This window comes from Zalophus californianus, chromosome 7 (assembly GCF_009762305.2).
Source record: "Zalophus californianus isolate mZalCal1 chromosome 7, mZalCal1.pri.v2, whole genome shotgun sequence".
NCBI lineage: Eukaryota > Metazoa > Chordata > Mammalia > Carnivora > Otariidae > Zalophus > Zalophus californianus.
In genome coordinates, this window is record NC_045601.1 from 130453107 (window position 1) to 130473863 (window position 20757).

At 43.0% G+C, this 20757-nt stretch overlaps 1 protein-coding gene and 1 long non-coding RNA gene across 2 annotated transcripts; one reads left to right on the forward strand and one right to left on the reverse strand.

Annotated features, from left to right (window-relative positions):
- The first annotated feature begins 1254 nt into the window (after positions 1-1254).
- Positions 1255-17850, forward strand: LOC113927375. Its single transcript, XR_003521605.2, has 3 exons — positions 1255-1327; positions 2008-2129; positions 14870-17850. It is a non-coding gene; the product is annotated as an uncharacterized LOC113927375 (long non-coding RNA).
- Positions 12412-19802, reverse strand: GCM2 (glial cells missing transcription factor 2). The gene is made up of 5 exons (XM_027603181.2): positions 19046-19802; positions 15328-15580; positions 15052-15164; positions 14522-14647; positions 12412-13579 (listed from the first exon to the last, which is right to left on the reverse strand). The coding sequence occupies exons 1-5, from the start codon at positions 19133-19135 to the stop codon at positions 12641-12643; spliced, it is 1521 nt and encodes a 506-aa protein (XP_027458982.1). The 5' UTR covers positions 19136-19802; the 3' UTR covers positions 12412-12640.
- Positions 19803-20757: the final 955 nt, after the last annotated feature.

Below are 20757 nucleotides of genomic sequence, written 5' to 3' on the forward strand. Positions count from 1 at the left end.
GTCCTGGGATCGAGCCCCACATTGGCCTCCCTGCTCAGCGGGAAGCCTGCTTCTCCCTCTCCCACTCCCCCTGCTTGTGTTCCCTCTCTCACTGTGTCTCTCTCTGTCAAATAAATAAATAAAATCTTTAAAAAAAAAAAAAAGAACAGAGCCTTGGCAATTGAGAGAGCTGGATTTAAGCCTCCATCTTATAATTCTGTGACTGAAACAAGTTACTTCTTTTAGTCTCAGTTTCTTAAATCTCTGGAAGAGGATGATAATGGAACTGAATCATGGGATTCTGTGGTGTGAGAATAAAAAAGATAACTCCACTTTAAGGAAAGTACCAGTCATTCTGTGGCTTTGGCAACAGGTAATCCTAATTGATCAATGACAACTTGCTACAATAACCAGTAAACCAATCAGTGACAGATCACAGTTCTCAAAAACAGCCAACTAGCAACAGCCTCACAGCACTGACCATACTTCTGAAGGTCAGCCAACCAACAACTGTCTTACTTGAATTACTCTGTCTCCAGAGCTAAATAACAACCCATTCCTAAGACCTCTGCTTCTGAACATGCGCTGTCTCTGTACTTGACGTTTGCCCAAACCCTATACAAGTGCAGCTCACAGCCTTGCTCAGAGACTGTGTGGTTTGTAAGCACAGCTATCCCTTGTTCAGCAGTAATTTCAGCTTTTTGTTTCAGGCATTGAACAGTGGTCATGTCTTTTTTTTTTTTTTAATTTATTTATTTGAGAGAGAGAGAGAGACAGAAGAAGAGAGCACAAGCAGGAGAGTTGGGGAGAGGAAGAGAAAAATCTCAAGCACATTCCATGATGAGTGGTCATACCTTTTGACAGAGGATAAAATTGGGTCATATGTGAAAAGTATTTAGCATAGTGCCTGGCATAGAATAATCACTTAAGAAATGTTAGCTGTTATCTTGAGTGTATAATTCTATTCACGTCCTCTAAGGTTGCTCTGGCTTTTTCGATAACAAAGGCTGTCAGCCTGGGAATGACATTTTGGTTGTCTGGAGCACCCCCACACAAAATGGGCATATCTGGGGCATGACCGACATGCAACTGGGCCTGGAGGTGACAAGAGAGAGGAACGTCCCCCCAAGGAGGATGATCGGGACAATAGTGGCTCATTGTAACTGTGGCCACATCTTGTCCAGCCATGCTCCTGTCTGCTTCACAAGCTGCTGTCGGCGAGTAGCCTTGTTACACCGTTGAATCACAGTGCCTGCTAAACCCGAGTTCTTTCCACAGGGGCTGCTGATGACCCACCAATTCCAACCTGCATTCGTCTGTTTGTTGGACCCCCCACCCAAATAGCAGGGTAACACTTGTACTACTTTGAATTTCATCTTGCTAAATTTGGTCCAGTGCCCTAGTCTGATCAAAATCCTAGATGGGAAAATGCCTTCAAATAGACACTGAAGTGGGAAATAATAAGGTTTTAGGCACATAGAAAAGGACATTTTTGCCCTTCTAGTGAAAGGCTCTGCTCCATCATTCCTTTGTGCATGAGATTCTGCTATCAAAGTTGGGATCCAGGAAGGAGGAATGTTTATTTTTTACTTTATATAAACCTTAGTTTTTAGAACAGCTTTAGAGTTACAAAATTACTGAGAAAATAGTATAGAGTTCACATATGCCAGCACCCAGCTTCCCCTATTTTTATTTTAAAGATTTTATTTATTTATTTGAGAGAGAGAGCATGACGAGCGGGGTGGGCGAGGAGCAGAGGGAGCAGGAGAAGCAGGCTCCCGGCAGAGCAGGGAGCCCGACGCGGGGCTCGATCCCAGGACCTGGGATCATGACCTGAACCGAGGGCAGACGCTTAACGACTGAGCCACCCAGGCGTCCTCAGTTTCCCATATTATTACCATCTTACATTAGTGTGGTACATTTGTTATAATTAATTGATACATTATTGTTAACTAAAGTTCATACTTTATTCAGACTTCCTTAATATTTACCCAGTGTCCTGTTTTTTGTTTTTTGTTTTTTTTCCAGGATGCCATCCAGATTACCATATTATGTTTACTTGCCATTTCTCTTTAGACTCTTCCAGATGGTGAGCTTCTCAAACTGTCCTTGTTTTGGTGACCTTGACAGTTTTTAGGAAGACTGGCCAGGTATTTTGTACAATGCCCCTCATCTGTTGTTTTTCTCATGATTAGACTGGGATTCTGATTTTGGAGGGGAGGAAAAGCGCAGAGGTGAAGTGACATTTTCATCACATCACATCAAGGGCACATACTGTCATCATGACTGCTCATTGTTGATTTTAGCCTGGCTCACCTGGCTGAGGGAGAGCTTGTCAGACTTTTCCACTATAAAGTTACTCTTTTTCTCTTTCTGTGTAGTATTATTTGGAAGGAAATCACAGTGCACGGCCCACAGGTAAAGAATGGGGAGTTATGCTCCATCTTCTTGAGGGTGGAGTATCCATATAAATTATTTGGAATTATTCTGGGCATTTGTCTCTTCTCCCATTTGTTAGTTTATTTCTTTATTCGATCATATTTACATCAGGATGGACTCATAGATTTGTAAAAATATTTTGCATTATAATACAAGACTATTTTTTAAAAAATTGTTCCAGCTTTGGCCATTGGGACCTCTTTCAGTTGACTTTTGTGTCCTTTTGACATGATCCCATTGTTGGGGAGTTTTGTTGTTCTTGGTTGGTTTGTTAGTTTAGCACTTACTTTCTACCACCACGAAATGCTCCAGGCTCATCTTGTCCACCTGGAAGTGGAGGAGAGCTGTCTCCTGAAGCTGTATAAGACCCTGGCACACGGGCAGCAGGCTAAGATCCCCTTAACCAAATCCAACAGCATGGTTGAAAGGCTCTCCTCTACTTCCAGACTGTGGGCAGCCTTTTAGTGGTCTCCTTTCTCTTCTCCTTTTTACAGTACAAGCTCTCAAGTGTCTCAGCTTCAACCAGGGGTGGGTGCCCAGTGGGTGTCCACTCTAAAATTAGCAAGGGAAAATTCTTAGAGACATCATTATATGTTTAAATTTCTAAAATATTATAAATGCATGTGATCGTGGAGAGCCTTCACTGCTATGTAACATGAGATTTGGCATGTCTTACTTCTCTTGCTTACTAGAAATTTCTTGAAGGCAGAGACCACATTTTGTGCTTCTTTGTATAATTCCTATACTGAGCACTTAGCATATAGCTGGTGAAAGAATATATTCTGTTGAATATGTCACAATTTTTTTCAGTCATTTTGGCAGATATGTTGTCTGAGATGAACTTCATTTTTTTTTTTTAAATCACAAAATCAAAACGTAAGGTTGTACCTTTATTTTAAAAGGCTGTGTTAGAGTTCCATGATGATTGTGATATTCTTGCAACAAGGATAGTGACACCCAAAGCAGAACTGGATGATGGGTCTCTGTTCAGAAGCCCGCAGGGCCAGCACTCAAGCCTGAAGACAGAGACCTCCGTAGATGACCTCTGTACATCCCTTTATGGTGTTGTAATTCTGGGTGCCCTTGAATTAAGGGGTTTTATTGCTCCATCTTGGCAATCGCCAAAAAAGATCTTTAAAAGCATAGTGCTTAGGGTGGTTAAGAGAAGGAATTCAGGTGGCTTATGGAAACCTGGATCAGTAATATAGTTTATTAAATAGGCCATCTGGGGACGCAAGGCTTTTTCAATTGGGGTTTTTAAAACCTCACCCTTAAGAAGCATTACGAAAGAGAATGTTTATTTACCACATGCAAAGGTCTCCACAGGCAGCCAGGTGGCATTTTTACTCAGTAGTGCCCTTCTGGTGCATCAGTCAGGAGAGTCACAGGTGGCTACAGTCAGAAAGGGGCTTCTTCAACCTCTTCTCTCACTCCATGGGCCCCAGAATGCCTCATGTTTCAAAAGACTTATCAGTGGGCGCCTGGGTGGCTCAGATGGTTGGGCGTCTGCCTTCAGCTCAGGTCACGATCCCAGGGTCCTAGGATCGAGTCCCGCATCAGGCTCCCTGCTCCTTGGGAGCCTGCTTCTCCCTCTACCTCTCTCTCTCTTTCTCTGTCTCTCATGAATAAATAAATAAAATCTTAAAAAAAAAAAAAGACTTATCAGACCAATCGTAAAATGCAAAGTTGTATGGGTAGCTCAGCTGTCTGAGAGAGGATCAGAAGATCCAGCTCTAATGGGCTGATTAATGGAAAATCCATTACTGATGTAGGATAAGAAGACTATTTTTTTGCTTTAACCAAGTGGTATGGAAATATGAATAAATAGGGTGACTATCAGCAGAAGAAGTTAGTGGTAGGAACACTGGTTGTCTGTTCTGTATAGTTTGTAAATAGAAATGTTAAAGGGTGATTTTTGGTTTTTGAAGTGTTTAGTAAGTTTATTTATGATATTTATACTTTAAAAGATAATAAAAGTATGGGGCACCTGGGTGGCTCAGTTGGTTAGGTAGCTGCATTTGGCTCAGGTCATGATCCCGGGGTTCTGGGATGGAGCCCCACGATGGGCTCCCAAGGAGCCTGCTTCTCCCTTTCCCCCCCCACCACTGACTCATGCTCTTTCTCACTATCTCTGTCTCTCAAATAAATAAATTCTTTTAAAAAAAGATAATAAAAATACATCCTCTCCCATTAAGTAGACTAAGTTAAAATACATATTTTTTCCTTATAGAAGTTCAACAACGAAATCATTTTATGTAAAGACATTTTTATTTTATTTTTATGTTTTAAAATATTTTATTTATTTATTTGAGAGAGAGAGAGAGAGAGACAGAAGGAAAGAACGCAAGCAAGAGGAAATGAATGGCAGGCAGAAGGAAGAGGGAGAGGCAGGCTCTCCGCTGAGCAGGAAGCCTGATGTAGGGCTTGATTCCAGGACCCCAGGATCATGACCTGAGCTAAAGGCAGACGTTTAACTGACTGAGCCACCCAGGTGCCCCTGTAAAGACATTTTTAATTTCTTAGTTCATCAAATCTCATTTACCGTATTTTGAACAACAATGAAATTATAATATCCCCACCAAGTAGGAGTGCCAGATAAAGGATAACCAGTTAAATTTGAATTTTAGACAAATAGTGAATATTTCCTGTAGGTCCATGCAATATTTGGAATATACTTTTATTCAAAATGTACTTGTTATTTATCTTATTTCCAATTTAACAGGGAATCTTTTATATTATTTCTTAACTCTGGCAACCCTATCACCAAGGCAAATTTTTCTCGAAGAAATTTGAAGCTATCAACAGAGCTTTTACTTATTTCTTTTCTTCTTTTTTTTAGAAAAAAATTTATTTTTTTATTTATTTGAGAGGGAGAGGGAGGAGCAGAGAGATAGCGACAAGCAGACTCCACGCTGACTGAGAAGCCTGACATGGGCCCCGATCTCACGACCCTGAGATCATGACCTGAGCCAAAACCAAGAGTTGGATATTTAACTGACTGAGCCACCCAGGTGCCCCTCAACATAGCTTTTAATAAAACACATTGGCTTTTATTTATACTGTGAAATCAACTTTATGTGATCCATGGAGTAGAGGTGTCTGACTCCTTGCATCTCATTGGCTTGCAGCCCATTCCAATCCACCTCATTGAGCCCCATCGCACCCCGGAAAGGGCTTTTGTCATGGTCACCAATGATTTGCATATGGTCAGATCCAGTGAACACTTTCCTCTCCTCTTCTTTGGCTCCTGTGACCCCCTTCTCTGTCCTGGTTTTCTCCCTATCTGACCACTAATTCTCATTCCTCTGTCAGATCCTCTTACTCTAACTACAAATTGGGAATTCCTTATGGCCCATACCAGATTCCCCTTTCTTCTCCTTCTATACCAACACTGTCCAATAGAAAGTTCTGTGAGGATGGAAATATCCCATATATGCACTTAACCACACAGCAGCCACTAGCTAAACATGGCTGCTGAGGAAATCGGTTAGTATGACTCAGGAACTGAATTTTTAATTTTATTTAATTAATTTATATTGCCACATAAAGCCAGTGGCTACCGTATTGGACAGCACAACTCCAGGCTATCTTACAAGGTGAGCTATTAAAAAACAGCTTTAGACTTGCAAGTTCCTGGGTTTTATCTGTAGCTCAGATCTCCCCACAGAGCTGCAGGGTTATATTCATTTGATAACTCAGATGACTCACAAGCACTGACTGATCATAACTGTTCTTTCCTCAGCTGCCACTATTCAGACAATGGCACCAATGGCACTCGGTTTGTTGAACCTAGAAAATGAGAGTTCTTGATTTTTTCCTTTTCCTTACTATCTCACATCCAAACTGTAACTTCTATTGAGTCTACCTCCAACTTGCATTTTGAATCTGTCCACTTCCCTTCATCTCCACTGCTACCACCCAATCCAAACTACCATTATGTCCTGCCTGGATGACTCACAATAGTCTCCCTGCCTCTTGAACCCCCCCTTAAGTCCACTATCTGCATAGTTTCAATATAATCCTCTCAAAACGTGAGTTAGATCATGTCACTTTTCTGCTTACAATTCTTGCATGTTTTGCCATTGCTTTTGGAATAAAATGTCAATTCCTTGTTTTGGACTTCAAGAATCTAGACCCTGCTTCCCTTCCAACCCTTATTCTGAGTTTCTTCTTGTCTCTTTGCACTAGACCTTCTGGGACAACATATGTTTATGTTCTGCTGCCCCAGGGCCTTTTTCACTTGCTATTTCTCACCTGCAGTGTCTTCCCCAGCTATTTACCTGGACAGCCTTTTCTTACTCTTTGGCTCTTAACTCAGTACTTCAGGGAGCTCTCCCCTAACCACTTATCTCATTGGGTTCGCTTCCATTTCCTTATTTTCCACATCAGCATAGAGACTGTTTTCTCCTTTACATTGTGTGCTTGTCTCTTTAATGTCTATGTAGCGCACAAGTCTATGAGCTCCAAGAGGGCAGAGGCTTCTATGTAACTCCCTGTATCTAATAGTAGCACATCACTGATGCTAGTAGAGCTCGATAAATATTTGTTGAATGATGAATGAATGAATGAATGAATGAGCTCATGCTTTGACTTATACGCAGGGTATTATATCTTATTTTATTGTTTTCAAAATCCAGTTTTTAATTTGTATTTTAAATGGCAACAAGTGGATGACTTGGCTCCTGCCAACATCTTCCCATTTTCATTCAATGAACACAACAATGGCATCCAGGGAAAAGTCAGAGGTAATAAAGATTAATTACACTGAGAATAGTGTCTTTCAAGTCGCCACAGGACCATATTGCTTTCAGCTTCCTAGTGAGACACTAAAGAGGTTTCCAGTACTTTTCTGGCAAATTATAGACAAGGACTGCGTTTTGGAATTATCTGGGAAGCTTTAAAATATGCTGGCTGGGTCTCATCCCCATAGACTTAATTGGTCTGAGGTGCATCCTGCACGCTGGGACTGTTACAGCTGCCCAGGAGATTCTAACGTGTAGCCACGCTGCATATCACAGAGCAAAGTTGTGGGCCAAAGAAGGATGGATGCGGGGAGAAACTGTTTTTCAAATCATTTTGTCAGTTGTGAATTCTCTTTGCTATGCTGTTCTTAATGCAACGTCTCACAGGTTAGTTAATAGAGTTTTATAAAATTTTTAATTATGGAAAAAGCCCATTAGCTTTTCTGACAAATGTTCCATTGAAACTGTCAGAGGTTGGATTCAATATCTAAGATTCTTCCAGGTAAGTCCACTTCCAGACTATGCACTATTCATGAAGAGGAATGAATGATTAGCAAGTGAATAACTCATGTTTCTGTTTAGTGTCCCTTGGCGCTGGTAAGTCTAATTGCTATCCTCTGCCTTGATCAAAGCTGTCAGCTACCAACCTGGCCTCACCTCCTTTGCTTTATCTCCCTCTGTGCTCAACAGCTAATGTTGTCCTGGGTCTAGCTGCAGGCTTGGGCCCTTCCTGGTTCATCAGCTGAGCAGAGCAAAGTATGTCAGAAACTTTGGCTGCTCTAACTTATACTCCCCATATTTGAAAACTGATAATAAATTTGTAAGCAAAGAGTTATTAATAACTAGCATTCATAATTAATATTTCATATTAATAACAATATGGCAGCTAGGCCTTTGTAAGTTTCCTACTTCCATGCATTTTCCACAAAACTAGTTGCTCCCTAACCAGTTGGTTTTTCTAAGCAGTAAATATGATCCAGAGTCTAAACCTTTTTTTTTTTGTAAAGATTTTATTTGTTTATTTGAGACAGCGAGAAAGCGAGAGCACATGAGAGGGGGGAGGGTCAGAGGGAGAAGCAGACCCCCCGCTGAGCGGGGAGCCCGATGTGGGACTCGATCCCGGGACTCCAGGATCATGACCTGAGCCGAAGGCAGTCGCTTAACCAACTGAGCCACCCAGGCGCCCGAGTCTAAACCTTTTTGTGCCTTCCTCAGATGGCCCAGTTCACAAGAACTGATCTGTGCTATACAGCCACCCTGCTTTCTATCTTGGCTCCTTGGAGGATGGCATGGCTGGGGGACCCTGGCTGACAATTGAGGTATGTTTCTTTACCCACCTCTCCTGGGATCAACTCCCACATCCTGGCTCCTGAGTACTGCCCACTGTCTAGACTCTTCAGCACTGTGGTTAAACTTCCAGATGTCAAAAGTCACGTATGTGTTTGTTTTCCTCATTGGCTCCCGCTTTCTACAATCTCATTGTCATCACCACTGACCCTTTCTACCTGAGCCACGCACTGTCCCCTTGCTCCAGGAAAATGTGTCTCACTAGTCAGTAGTTCTCCCTTATTGTGATCCGTTTTAATCACTCTTTGGCATTTCCTTGTAATATCTGCACTATTGGTTGTGTAATATCTCTTTGTAAGTTGCCTTGCCTTCAAACAAACAAACAAACAAGCAAACATCCCCATACTATCTTGCTTTGGCTAGGAAAAAATATTTTGAAATCATAGATTTGAAGTGTTCCTTATATTTTTCCCTATTATACATTAAGATTAATCCACGACTATTCACATAAAATATCTGCAGACTATTTAGAATTGCCCCAGAACCAGGGCACCCTTGTACCACACTTTGGGAAATGTCTGCCTCAGGGCCTCCACCCCGAGTGTGTTCACTCCCACCCCTGCCCTGCCCCTTTCTGCCTGTCCTACATGGAATGCCTCAGGTCCTGTGTTGGGACATATGTACTTAGGACTCCCTGCTCGATGCCAAGTACACATGTGCTAAGTACAAATGGAATTTCACTGATAGATGACTCCAGTCAAAGCTAACGTCATGTGGTGGTTCAGAGCATAGATTCTGGAGGTGACCTGAATTCAAATCCCAGCTGCTACTTACTGTGTAAGTCACTGCATGTCTCTCAGGTAGCTCAGAGAACTAATGTGAGGATTAAACACATTAGCATATGTTTAGAGCTTGGAACAGTGTGTCTGGTCCCTGCAAGTGCCATAAGCTGTGAGTTCAGGCAACAGAAGTCGAAAGAAAAAAGTAGTCTGTGAGTGTGCTAGGCATCCTTTCCTCAGAGAAAGAGTTGGCTAGGGAATCGTAGGAGTGTACTCATATTTATTTAATCTGGAGGCCAGAACTCCATGTATTTATTACATCAGGGTATTAGGGCTTTATGAATCAGGTAAAAAATATATAACACTAAATAATTTAAAATGGCATCTATCTGACTTGCTGTCATTTAGTTATGCAAATTGAGTATTCTATGCAAATTCCATTTCATTCCTTTCCATTCTCAAAGAAATTTATGTACTTTGTATTAATTTGAAAACTGAATGATTTTAGTAAATACCATGAGCTGTGCAAAATGTGTGTGTGTGTGTATGTGTGTGTGTGTGTGTGTGCATGCATTCTGAATGTTTTGAATAGGCTTTTTGTTATCAGTATAGCAAATAATTCTTTCTAAAATAAACTACTGAAATACCTAGAAATAAATTTAACTGAGAAAGTGAAAGACCTGACCTGCACACTGAAAACTATAAGGCATTAATGAAAGAAATTGAAGAAGACACAAATAAGTGGATATTCCAAGCTCGTGAATCAGAAGAATTCATATTGTTAAAATATCCATATTACTCAAAGCAATCTACAGATTCAGTGCAAAATTCCTACCAACATTCCAATGGCATTTTCCACAGAAATAGAAAAAACAACTCTAAAATTTGTGTGGAACCGCAAGAGACCTCAAAAACCAAAGTAGTCTTGAAAAAGAACAAAGCTGAAGGCATTATTCTCTCTGATTTCAAACTATATTTCAAAGCTATAGTAAACAAACAGTATGGTAGTGGCATAAAAACAGACACATAAATCAATGGAACAGAACAGAGAGCCCAGGAATAAATCCATACACATATGGGCAATTAACTTATAACAAAGGAGCCAAGAATATACAATGGGGAAAGGACAGTCTCTTCAATAAATTGTATTGGGACAGCTAGATCCAAAGAATGAAACTGGACCACTGTCTTACACCATACACAAAAATTAACTCAAGTGGATTCAGAACTTAAATATAAGACCTGAAACTATAAAATTCCTAGAAAAAAAAAACCAGAGGCAATAAACTCCTTGACATTGGTCTTGGTGATGATTTTTTGGATTTGACACCAAAAACAAAAATAAACAAGTGAAATGACAATCAAACTTAAAGGTTTTTGCACAGCGAGGGAAATCATCAACACAAGGAAAAGGCAACTTACTGAATGGGAGAGAATATTTACGAATTGTATATCTAATAAGGGGTTAATATCCAAAATATATTTAAAAAACTCATACAGGTCAATAGCAAAAAAAAAAAATCCAATTAAAAAATGGGCAGAGGATCTGAATGGACATTTCTAAAGAAGACACACAGATGACCCAATAGGTAAGTGAAAAGATGCTCAGAATCACCCATCATCAGGGAAATAGAAATCAGAACCACAATGAGATATCACCTCACACCTTTAGAATGACTATTATTAAGAAGACAAGAAATAAGTGCTGGCACGGATGTAGATAAAAGGGGAACTCTTGTGCACTGTTGGGGAGAGTGCAAATTGGTACAATTACCATGGAAAACAGCATGAAGGTTCCTCAAAAAATTAAAAATAGATCTACCATGTGATCCAGCAATTCCTTTGCTGGGTATCTATCCTAAGAAAATGAAAACACTAATTTGAAAAGCTGTATGCACCCCCATGTTCATTGTAGCATCATTTACAGTAGCCAAGTCCCAGAAACAACCTAAGTAGTTGTCTCCCTAGGGATGAATGGATAAAGAAAATGTGGCGTATAGATACCATGGAGTGAAGTCTTGCTATTTGTGACACCATGGATGGATCTTGGGGGCATTATGCTAAGTAAAATAAGACAGGGAAAGACAAATGCCGTATGGTCTCACTTACATGTGGAATCTAAAATAACAAAAAACGGGAGTTCATAGATACAGAGAACAGATTGGTGGTTGCCAGAGGGGAGGGGAGGGGAGTGAGCAGAATGGGTGAGTGGGTGAAGGGGGTCAAAAGGTACAAAAAATAAAATGAAATAAACTATAAAACTGTTAAATGAACTAATATGATTTTGTATATTATAGCAACAGTTTTGCAGGTCATAATAGGAACACAATTATTTCCTATCTCCTTTTTGAAATAACTCAAGCATCAGCAACATTACCTTAAAACTTCTTTATTACATTCACCCAAATATTATCAATTACATTTATAAGGAGTAACAAACAGTAAACCTGTGTTTGAATAAAACATCTCAATTCTAATTCTGAAACTTAATCAGAAAAAACATATTTTAGCACAATAATAATCTTAAATACACATCATTGTTACGCTGTTTCTGTTATGAAAACGTTCATTGATGTTAAGAAAAGGTATTCAGCTGACACTGGAAAACAAAATTCTCTTAAAAACAATTGCACATTATCATTGCAATATTGTAAATTTTTTTAAAAAGTTGGTTATATACTTGGGGATAAAATGGTCAAACTTATTTCCTGAAGCTCTTGTAATAGATGGTAAATGCTAAATAAAAATTTTAAGAAATGACTCAGGAGATAAGATTGTAAAGACTTCTTCCTGAAACTATTGTGACAACCTCTAAAGGCCAGATAAGGATTTGTAAAATTCCCTATGGTCAAATGGGAAAGGGCTTAGAATGAGAACCAGAATTCTTGGCTTCTACTCCAGTGAATTTAGCTTATTACTCATCATGGTATCCAACTTGCTTATTTGTTCATTTGGGAGAGTCACATTTCAGACCTAATCCTATGTAGTGCGGTAGGTTTTTTTTTTTCTTGAAGATGGTATTTATTTATTTATTTATTTGAGAGAGGGAGCAGGGAGAGGGGCAGAGGGAGAGGGAGACAGAGAATCTCAAGCAGACTCTGCACCAAGCATGGAGGCCGACATGGGGCTTGATCTTACAACCCTGAGATCCTGACCTGAGCCAAAATCACGTTGGAGGCTTAACTCACTGAGCCACCCAGGCGCCCCTGTAGTGCAGTAGGTTTTAAAATGCTGTGCAAAAATTTCCCTATACTATCTAAACATTTCCAACCCGTAATTTTCTCAACTGATCAGCATTATTATTATTATTATATATGTCCGCTAGATCAATCCCCCAGCTCAAACAAGAGAGAGCTTCTATTCCACATTTCACTGCACGCATGGACGCCGCTATTATGTCGTGCCCAGGACTGTTCAAAAGTCCTCATTGTCATAGCAAACGAACGGACTAACCCCGTCTGGATAACTGATTGCAGACCCCAACCTCGATGGACACACGTCCCAAGTCTCTGCTCCGTCTGTCCTAGAGGGAGTGGACTCCTGAGGAAAGGCCAGCATGGGTCTGATGGCTCGGCAATCGCCTGAAATTTTCAAAGGAAGTGACCCAGCTGGTGAGGCTGCCCTGGCTACCGTGGCTGGGAAGTCCAAGCCTTCCGGATAGATGGACAGGGGGATGTTTTCAGAAGCATAGTTGCACCCTGAAAGGCTCTTCACTTCTTGTATGCTGTCGCAGTATTTCAGAGCAGGGGGCTGGTAGGCCTGGTAGGACACTTTGGTGGTGGTGGTGATCACGGTCTGTAGGGCTGGAGGACCTGCTGGGGAAGCCGTGAGGTACCTGCAGGGAAGCTCTGGGTTATAATAAGGGTGAGTGGCCACAGCCTGGAATTGTCCATGGTCTGGCCTCTCCCCAAGGCCAGGTGCTCCAAGAGCTGGTTTCCAGCCGTGTTGTTTACTGGTGAAATCAAAGCTTCTCTCAAAGCTGCTGTAGGAATTGACGTTATATTGTAGTGCATTCAGATGAACCCAGTCCATGTCATTAGGGATGCTGCTGGAATTTGTATAAAGGGTGGGATGTGAGTTTGAATTTGTGTAACTAGGACCTGCTAATTCATAGCTGCAAGGTGGCCTAGGCAAAAGAATCCTTGGGTTTGGGTATTTTTGAAAGGGTGGCATTACGTCTCCTTGGAAGGTGGCTAGGTCACAGGTAGCTTTGTAAGCCTCGGAGCTTGGGAAGGAAAAGCAAGGCTGCCCTGAGATAGGGAAGCCGGTGTCAGCAATTAGATCAAACTCTTCTGGATTTTCCAAGGGAGGCATGTTGTTGAAATGTCCACTGTTGTCTTGATTCTCTCCAGCCTAAAAAAAGATATAAATTTTTATTTGTAAATAAAAATGTAAATCACCTGGGTGCCCTCATTAGTAACAGTAGCCAACCAACCAAATACAGACAGACTTCCAATGGGTTGATTGTGTGTTGTGAACACTGCACTGCTCAGGTACGTGATTTTGGGCGCAGGGTCCAAGGGCTGCAGAACTTGAGCTTGCTCAGGCATGAACACCACACTGCCGAATGAGAGTTCATGGCAGCCAGGCAGGGTGGGTCTGAGTGGCAGATGGCTCTGTGTTTCCTCATCCTATGTTCATAATACCGGAGCCAAGGAGCCTGACACAGACCTGGGTTCAAATCCTGACTCTGTCCCTCATGAATGGAACAAGTTACTTAACCTCTCTGAACCTCAGAGTCCTAATTGTAAACATTACAATAACAACCACCTCTTCTTAAGGTCTTTGTGACCATTTCATGTGCAAAACCCTTAGCTCCTATGTGCCTGGCACATAGAAAGCGCTCAAATACCAGTTTCTCTTATCTCCGGACTAGCACTGCCTGCTTGGCATGTTTTGGTTGAAAAGCCAAACTGGATCAGGTTGCCCCAAGAAGTTTTATTTGTTCTGTGTAAATAATGCAAAGGATGCTCTCAAGGATGCACTGCTAATTAATTCACTGTTGGCATGCCCCTCTTTCTCTCTTTATTAAAACTGGATACCTGCCCTTGTATCAGGCTGTCAGCACACACCCTCACCCTATCATTGACTATAGAGAGAGTTTGCTTTTTTTTTTTAAGAAGAAGAAATTAGGAACTGTATCCAAAATGTGGATTCAATGCCATTTTTTTGGAGATATAATTTTCACATAAAACCTTTCTAATTAATTTATGACATTCATAGTTTACATAATTAGCAGTATATTTTGTGATGAAAATGAACACAGACCACAGTGTCATGTCAGCTCCCCATTACCTCTGGTTCTCGGATTCTCTTTTTCTGGGGTTGGTAAAAAGAGGCCATTTGTCTCTTGATGGCACTTCTTCTAGCTTCTGTCTCTGATTTGCTCTCTGGTCTTGGGTGATCATGAACTCCCTTGGCCTGCATTAATAAATCATATATTTATCCTGCTGAAGGAAGCTGGTGACGTTTGTCAAAAATAAATTATCTTTCCCAAGATCTCAGATTGTTTTTTGTTTTTCCAAAATGACAGAAAAAATTATTGAACTAATAAAACAGCATGGCTAATAGAAATCTTAAAAGATTACCTAACAATCCTTTCCCCATATTAACTATAATTTGGTTTACCATCTCTCGCCACAGAGTCTATGGAAGCAGAGCTTATTCCTCGGAGCCCAGTAAGGCTCTGGGAGCCCCAGCCCCGAGTTCTGACCATGAAGCTCTATTTGGGTGAGTCCAGAGTTCCTAAGGCACACAGCAGGTGGTCTGGACCCTATGGCTTGATGAAAATACCCACCACAAACTGTGATGTCCCCTCCACCTACTTGGAAAAATATCGCGTTGCCATCAAGCCGCCAGAAGTTGGTTACAGGGTATCCGCTGTGCCCTCGACAGGGAATCAACTCCAAAGCGGAATGACAGTTGGGACATGCTTTCTCTGCCAAGCCAGCGGGAGAGAGAAATATTAATAACAACTAGGACCCCAGGTACTTTTGAAGGAAGAAAGGGAAAACAATTCCTGGGGAAAAGGGAACTCGGGGCCACGAGCTACCCCCTGCCCGCCACCCCCCCCCGCCCCGGTCCTGGCCTGGGGTGCTCACTCTGCTGCTTCAGGCGAGCCTTGTCACAGATGGCAGGCCGCAGCTGCAGGCGGGAGCCGTCGGGCAGGGCGCAGGCCCGAGCGCACACCACCACACCCAGGCACGACTTCTTGAGGATGTGGCCGTTGTGGTTGTTGGTGTTGCGCATGGCCCAGCCGCTCAGGTGGCGCTGAGCCTTCTTCTCATCGCTGCGGTAGATGAAGCGCACGTAGCCGTCGGGCCACTCACAGAAGTGGTCGAAGTGGGCCGGCTCCTGGGAGGGCGCACAAAAGGGAAGGATGGGCGAGTGGATCAAGCCCCACCCGGGCACACCACGCTTTTCATTTTTCCCAAGCACATTAGAATAAAAACTGGTTCTTTTTAATTCCAGAAGTGTCCTAAGAGCCACAAACTGTGCCATCACAAAACATCACCCATCCCGTCTGTGCATGCTGTTCTGACAACTGGCTATTCATTGATGTTTATAAAGTTCTTATCTTCTAAATGCTGTACGTGTCCTAGGTCATCTAGCCTTCCCAACTCACACAGAAAATAGGTACTATTATAATCTGTAGTTAATCCAATAGGACACGGAGGTCAGAGAGGTCAAATGACTTGCCCAAGGTCACACTGCTAGTAAGAACTGGCTCTAGGATTTGAGCCCTAGCAGTTTGACTCCAGAGACTGTTTTCCTTACCATCACGGTAGACCACTTCTGGGTACGTTTAAATGTTAAGTTACAAATGAAAACATTTTCAAATTAAGCATCAACGTGCCAGGGCAAAAAGCGATTGCAATGCTCTATCACTGAAATGCAATTCAGTCTGTAAATATCTCCACTTTGATCCAGTGTTTTTTCTTCTAAAGCTCTTGCCTCTACCCCAAACCTGTCAGTTACATCAGCAGTGATACCCAGAGCAACATTAGAGAGACAAGAACAGCTTCCCTTGCTCCTCCCAACTTAGCTCTCCCAGTTTATAGGGGCACGGTGATGAAGGACCTAGCTATAAAGGTAAACCCAAGCATGGGGTGGAACCCGCTGAGCCCTGGACCTCTCCCCAAAGCAATGTGGATTGTCGCTCTTCTCAACAAAGAGCCACCTGGCTGAAATAATAAGTTATATCTAAAAAACTGAGCACTCCTTCAATATCTATCATTGGTGGTCTTTGCCCATGATATGCATTATCTATACTGCAATGTCTTTCTTGTACAGAAGTTTAATATAAAATTGCCCTGTACTAAGCACTTAATATTTAGCAGGTACTCTCTAGGGCAGGGGTCAGCACACTAGGAATCCGGGGCCCAATCCAGCCTGTCACTTGTTTTAGGACAGTCTACGAGCTAAGAGTGACTTTTATATTTTTTAATGGTTGGGGGAAAATCCAAAGAATTAGATTTCATGACATAATGGAAATTATCTAAAATTCAAATTTCAAGACCCATAAATATGGTTGTATTGGGACATGGCCAAACACATCTGTCTAAATACTGGCTATGGCTGTTTTCTCTCTATGGCGGAATTGGGCTTTTGGCACAGAGACAGCATGGCCTGCAGAGCCCCATTATGGAGTCTCAGTGATCCTCACGACAACCTTCCATGATGGGCACGCATACTCTTATTTCATAGATAAGGAAGTGGAAGTTAGAGAGAGAACCTTCTAGACTGGCATACCTGGGATTCAAACAGATCTGTGGCAGCCAGGTTCCACTGGCTTTCCTGCTATGGTAGAGGCTCAGAAGAATATTATCACAGTCATAAGCCATTTGCACCTTCTCTCCCTCCCACCACCCCAGGGACATTAGATCGAACATTCTCAGTCGGGTAATTCAGGCTTGGATACATCAGTTAGTATTATGCATTCTAACAATAATAGGTAAATGGACACTTTTGTTTCTAAAACCCACAGGGATATTGTTGAAATCATTGTTATTACTAATAAATAATCATTTATCTTTTCTCAGAAATATTATAATTGCCATAAATTAATACATTGACTTAAGGTAAGCCACAAATGAAATATATAATGATGTACTATTAACTCCCAAGTTTATGTTAATGCTAATATCTTTGTTTTTAAAGTGAACATTTCAATCTAAGGATTTAGTTAGACAATCTTCCAGAAGAGAGTATTCCGTTAGTGTCCCCCTATGAGGGTAGAGAATCACCCCCCATGTCTCATACCTGCTACTAAAGCAGCAACACTGAAAATGAAGCCACTGAGACCCTATTTTTAAATCAAAACAAAAATGGAGGATTCAAGGATTGGGTTGCTTCTATTCTAAAGCGTACATGTACACATTCAGACAAGCATGCAAACACTGAACATGACAGAAAATCTGGCTGATAGTTTAAGATTGTTATCTAGTTCAAGATTGTTATTTAGTTCCACCACTCGATGACAGGTCATCTTAGCCTGCAACTAAGGCAAATTCAGGAACTATCTCAAGGTCATGCAGCCAGTTTAGCTCTTTCTCCTTCAGTCAGCTGGAGCAAGGCTAGGATCCTGTTTCTCCACTTCTGTTTCCCAGTACACCTGCCTTTTTGAGATATTACACACATTCCCTGCTTAAGAACCAGTCTTGCAAAGGGAAAATAGTTCACATTTGCACAGGAAGTCTAGAAAAGGCATGAAGGAAGACCCATATTTCCATTATTTGGAAGTGGCTCTTTTCTAAAATGCAAGATTATTTTCTTATGAAGATTTTCTGGATAGAAGTCAGTGTGAATGAGGTGTCCTTGCTGTGCTATGGTCCACTTTCCCACAAATGGTACAGGGTGACTGTAAAGTAGCAGACTTTGAAACAAACAAGTAGAACAAATTACTACACATATATCCATCCAAAAAAAAAAAAAAGTGCTGATCTCTTTGAGAGGATGCATGACCTTGCTAATGAATTGCTAGCTGTCTGAAAATCTATATGGCACATGATAGTCTCTTTCCCTGTGCCACAACATTGCTGGAAGCCCACCGTTGCAAATACTTGGGAAGCCACTCCTCTCGCCTTCTACCTACACCCAGGACTTCAAAATCACTCCTCAGTTTTTGCCCCAAACCAGTATGACCAAGCATAACCGTCCAGCTCATTCCCTGGACTCGGCTCTAAACTACTTTGTTCCATTAAAACAAAACAAAATAAAACAAAATCACCCTAAAAGGAGAAGTAAGATCAAAAGTAAGACCAGAAGTTAGAGAAGTAAGATCAGAAGTTAGATCCAGAATCCAGATTCCAGAGGCTCTCTTGTCGCCTATGGTCTGGTTAGCATGACCATCCAGGCAAGCCACGGGCATCTGGATAAATCACCCAAGTCATGCTATTTGTTAAGATTCGGGTCACCGTGATTTACAGTAGTATCTTACAGTTTTGCTGCATAAGAAGCAGTGGTATCTACATTCGCTGTACCCTTCTCATAGATTTCAAAGAATGGACGAGAGAATCACCTGATTTCTACCTTGGATAAAGGAAAGCGAGCGACAGGTGTCCTGCTCTCACCAGACGACTGGGAACTTGCAGCCTAATCTACAGTTCTTGGGACTATTGGTGTGTTTCAGACAAGTGCAAGAAGACACATCACTAAACCCAACTGCCGTTTGTGGCATCCCTCTAAAAATCGAGGACTCTTGGGGATGTGGGGGTGTGGGGAGGAGGTCTCTCCTCAGTCTCGGCAAGAACTTGAATGCCACCAGCCCTTTTCTGGATGGACAGAGCCATGTGTGCGCACACACCCGGTTTCACGCACCTGAGGCATCTGCGGATCGTTGATGTCCCAGCTGAGCTTCATCCCGTAGGAGCACACGCGGTCAGCCTTCTGCCCCACTTCCGCCACCATCTGCCCCACCTTGCCTGCGCTCTCCGCCAACGATCCTGAAAGAAGAAAAAAACCTAGATGGGCAAGGTGATGTTTTCCCTCTAACAATGAACTGGATGGAGATGGAGAGACAGAGACCCACAGAGAGACAGAGAGAGAGAGAATTTACTTAGAAATCCAGAAGTGGTGGACAAGGGTTAAGAGCTCTGTTCTCAGCCCGGGTGCTGAAAACCGCAGCGGCGGCGCGCGGCTGTGCCCGCACATTTATAATGACACACCTGCCCAGGCTCCGCCTTTCCTCGCTCTCGCCAGCTCCCACCCTCCCGGCACCAGCAAGGCGGGTCACCCCCGCCCGGACAGACCTAGGAACGGAGGGGGAAGTTGACCCGAGCCCTCGGGAAACTGAAGGCAAGATGTCAAGGGGCGAGGGTGGGGGGTGGGGAGTTGGAATGTTTCATTTAAGTTGAAATCTTTTTTTTTTTTCCCTAACCTCGCCTCGCCTCTGGGGTTTCGGATTGCATTTAGATGGAAGGTTTTGAGACAGAGGCTTTCCAGCAAAGTCCCCAGAGACTCCCTCAATTCCTAGACACCGTTTGTAGGACCTTGGCGGTAGGGCGCCCTAGTCTGGGTAACTGCGCCCGCGCCAACTAGCTTTGGGCTTCTGCTCTCGGGCTTTGTCAGAGCTGTCTGTGCTTTTTTCCAGGGGGTGGGGGATGGGGGTAGGGGGTGGAGGAGTGGAGTCCGAAGGAATGCCGGAGGTCCCCGTGAGCTCGCAGGTCTAGGTGTACCTATGCTCCAGAGGGGCTGCGCAAGGGACGTGGCCCAGTGGGACGAAAAGTCCCTGAAAGTGAACCTGGAGAAGGAGGGGGGGAGATGACCTAAGGGTAGCTGGACGAGGAGGGGGTGGGTGGGCTCTGCGGGCCCCGGGCGCGTAAGCAGGACACTTAGCGCGCGCGCTCTCTCTCTCTCTCTCTCTCATTCTCTCTCTCTCTCTCTCTCTCTCTCTCTCTCTCTCTCTCTCTCTCTCGTCTCAACTCCCTCTGGGCATCAGTTTCCTTATCTGTTTAAAAAGGGGACTGGGACTCAGTGAATTCTCAGTAGCCACCCACCGGAAACAAAGTTTTAAAGATCGTCTTTATTGGTATTGTCATGGAAATACCCCATTCCATCTGGGGAGGTTTTCTGGAGCCTGGAGGAACCAGGTGAGGGGGCGCAGGATGCTATGGATCCGCCGGGACCGACACCAAGTCTTCGTCTGTTCTTCTGCCTCATTAGGGTGATTCCGGTACCTGGAAGCGTCCAATAAAAGAGATCGTTTGAAATGACTTAAATCTCTTTGTAGCCAGTCTGAGCGGCGAGGGAAGTGTTTTCCCGGAGTTTTTTCTCGTGCCTTTGTTCTGCAGGCGGCACGCTTCGGTTCCCAGCCGTATCCAGAGAAGAGCCGCCCCCGAAGGCCAATCACTGTTAGAGGGGGGTGCTCCGACCTCTATCCCTCCAAACCCCGAAGCCGGCGCGCGAGGGACCTGGGCACTGCCCAGCAGGCTCCGGGAGCACCGACTGATGGTGCGTGGGACCCGGCCGGGAGCGCGCCCAGGCCAGCGCCTCTTGCCGGACCAGTCTCTCACTTTGGCCAAAGGCGGAAA

What these genes read in the sequence shown, in the direction of transcription:
- GCM2 (XM_027603181.2), bottom strand. Translation starts at nt 19,135, where the DNA reads ATGGTGGCGGAAGTGGGGCAGAAGGCTGACCGCGTGTGCTCCTACGGG. An exon ending in ACGATCCGCAGATGCCTCAG is followed by an intron (nt 15,581 to 19,045) that starts GTGCGTGAAACC and finishes GCGCCCTCCCAG; the next exon opens with GAGCCGGCCCACTTCGACCA. An exon ending in AGAGAATCCGAGAACCAGAG is followed by an intron (nt 13,580 to 14,521) that starts GTAATGGGGAGC and finishes ATCTTTTTTTAG; the next exon opens with GCTGGAGAGAATCAAGACAA.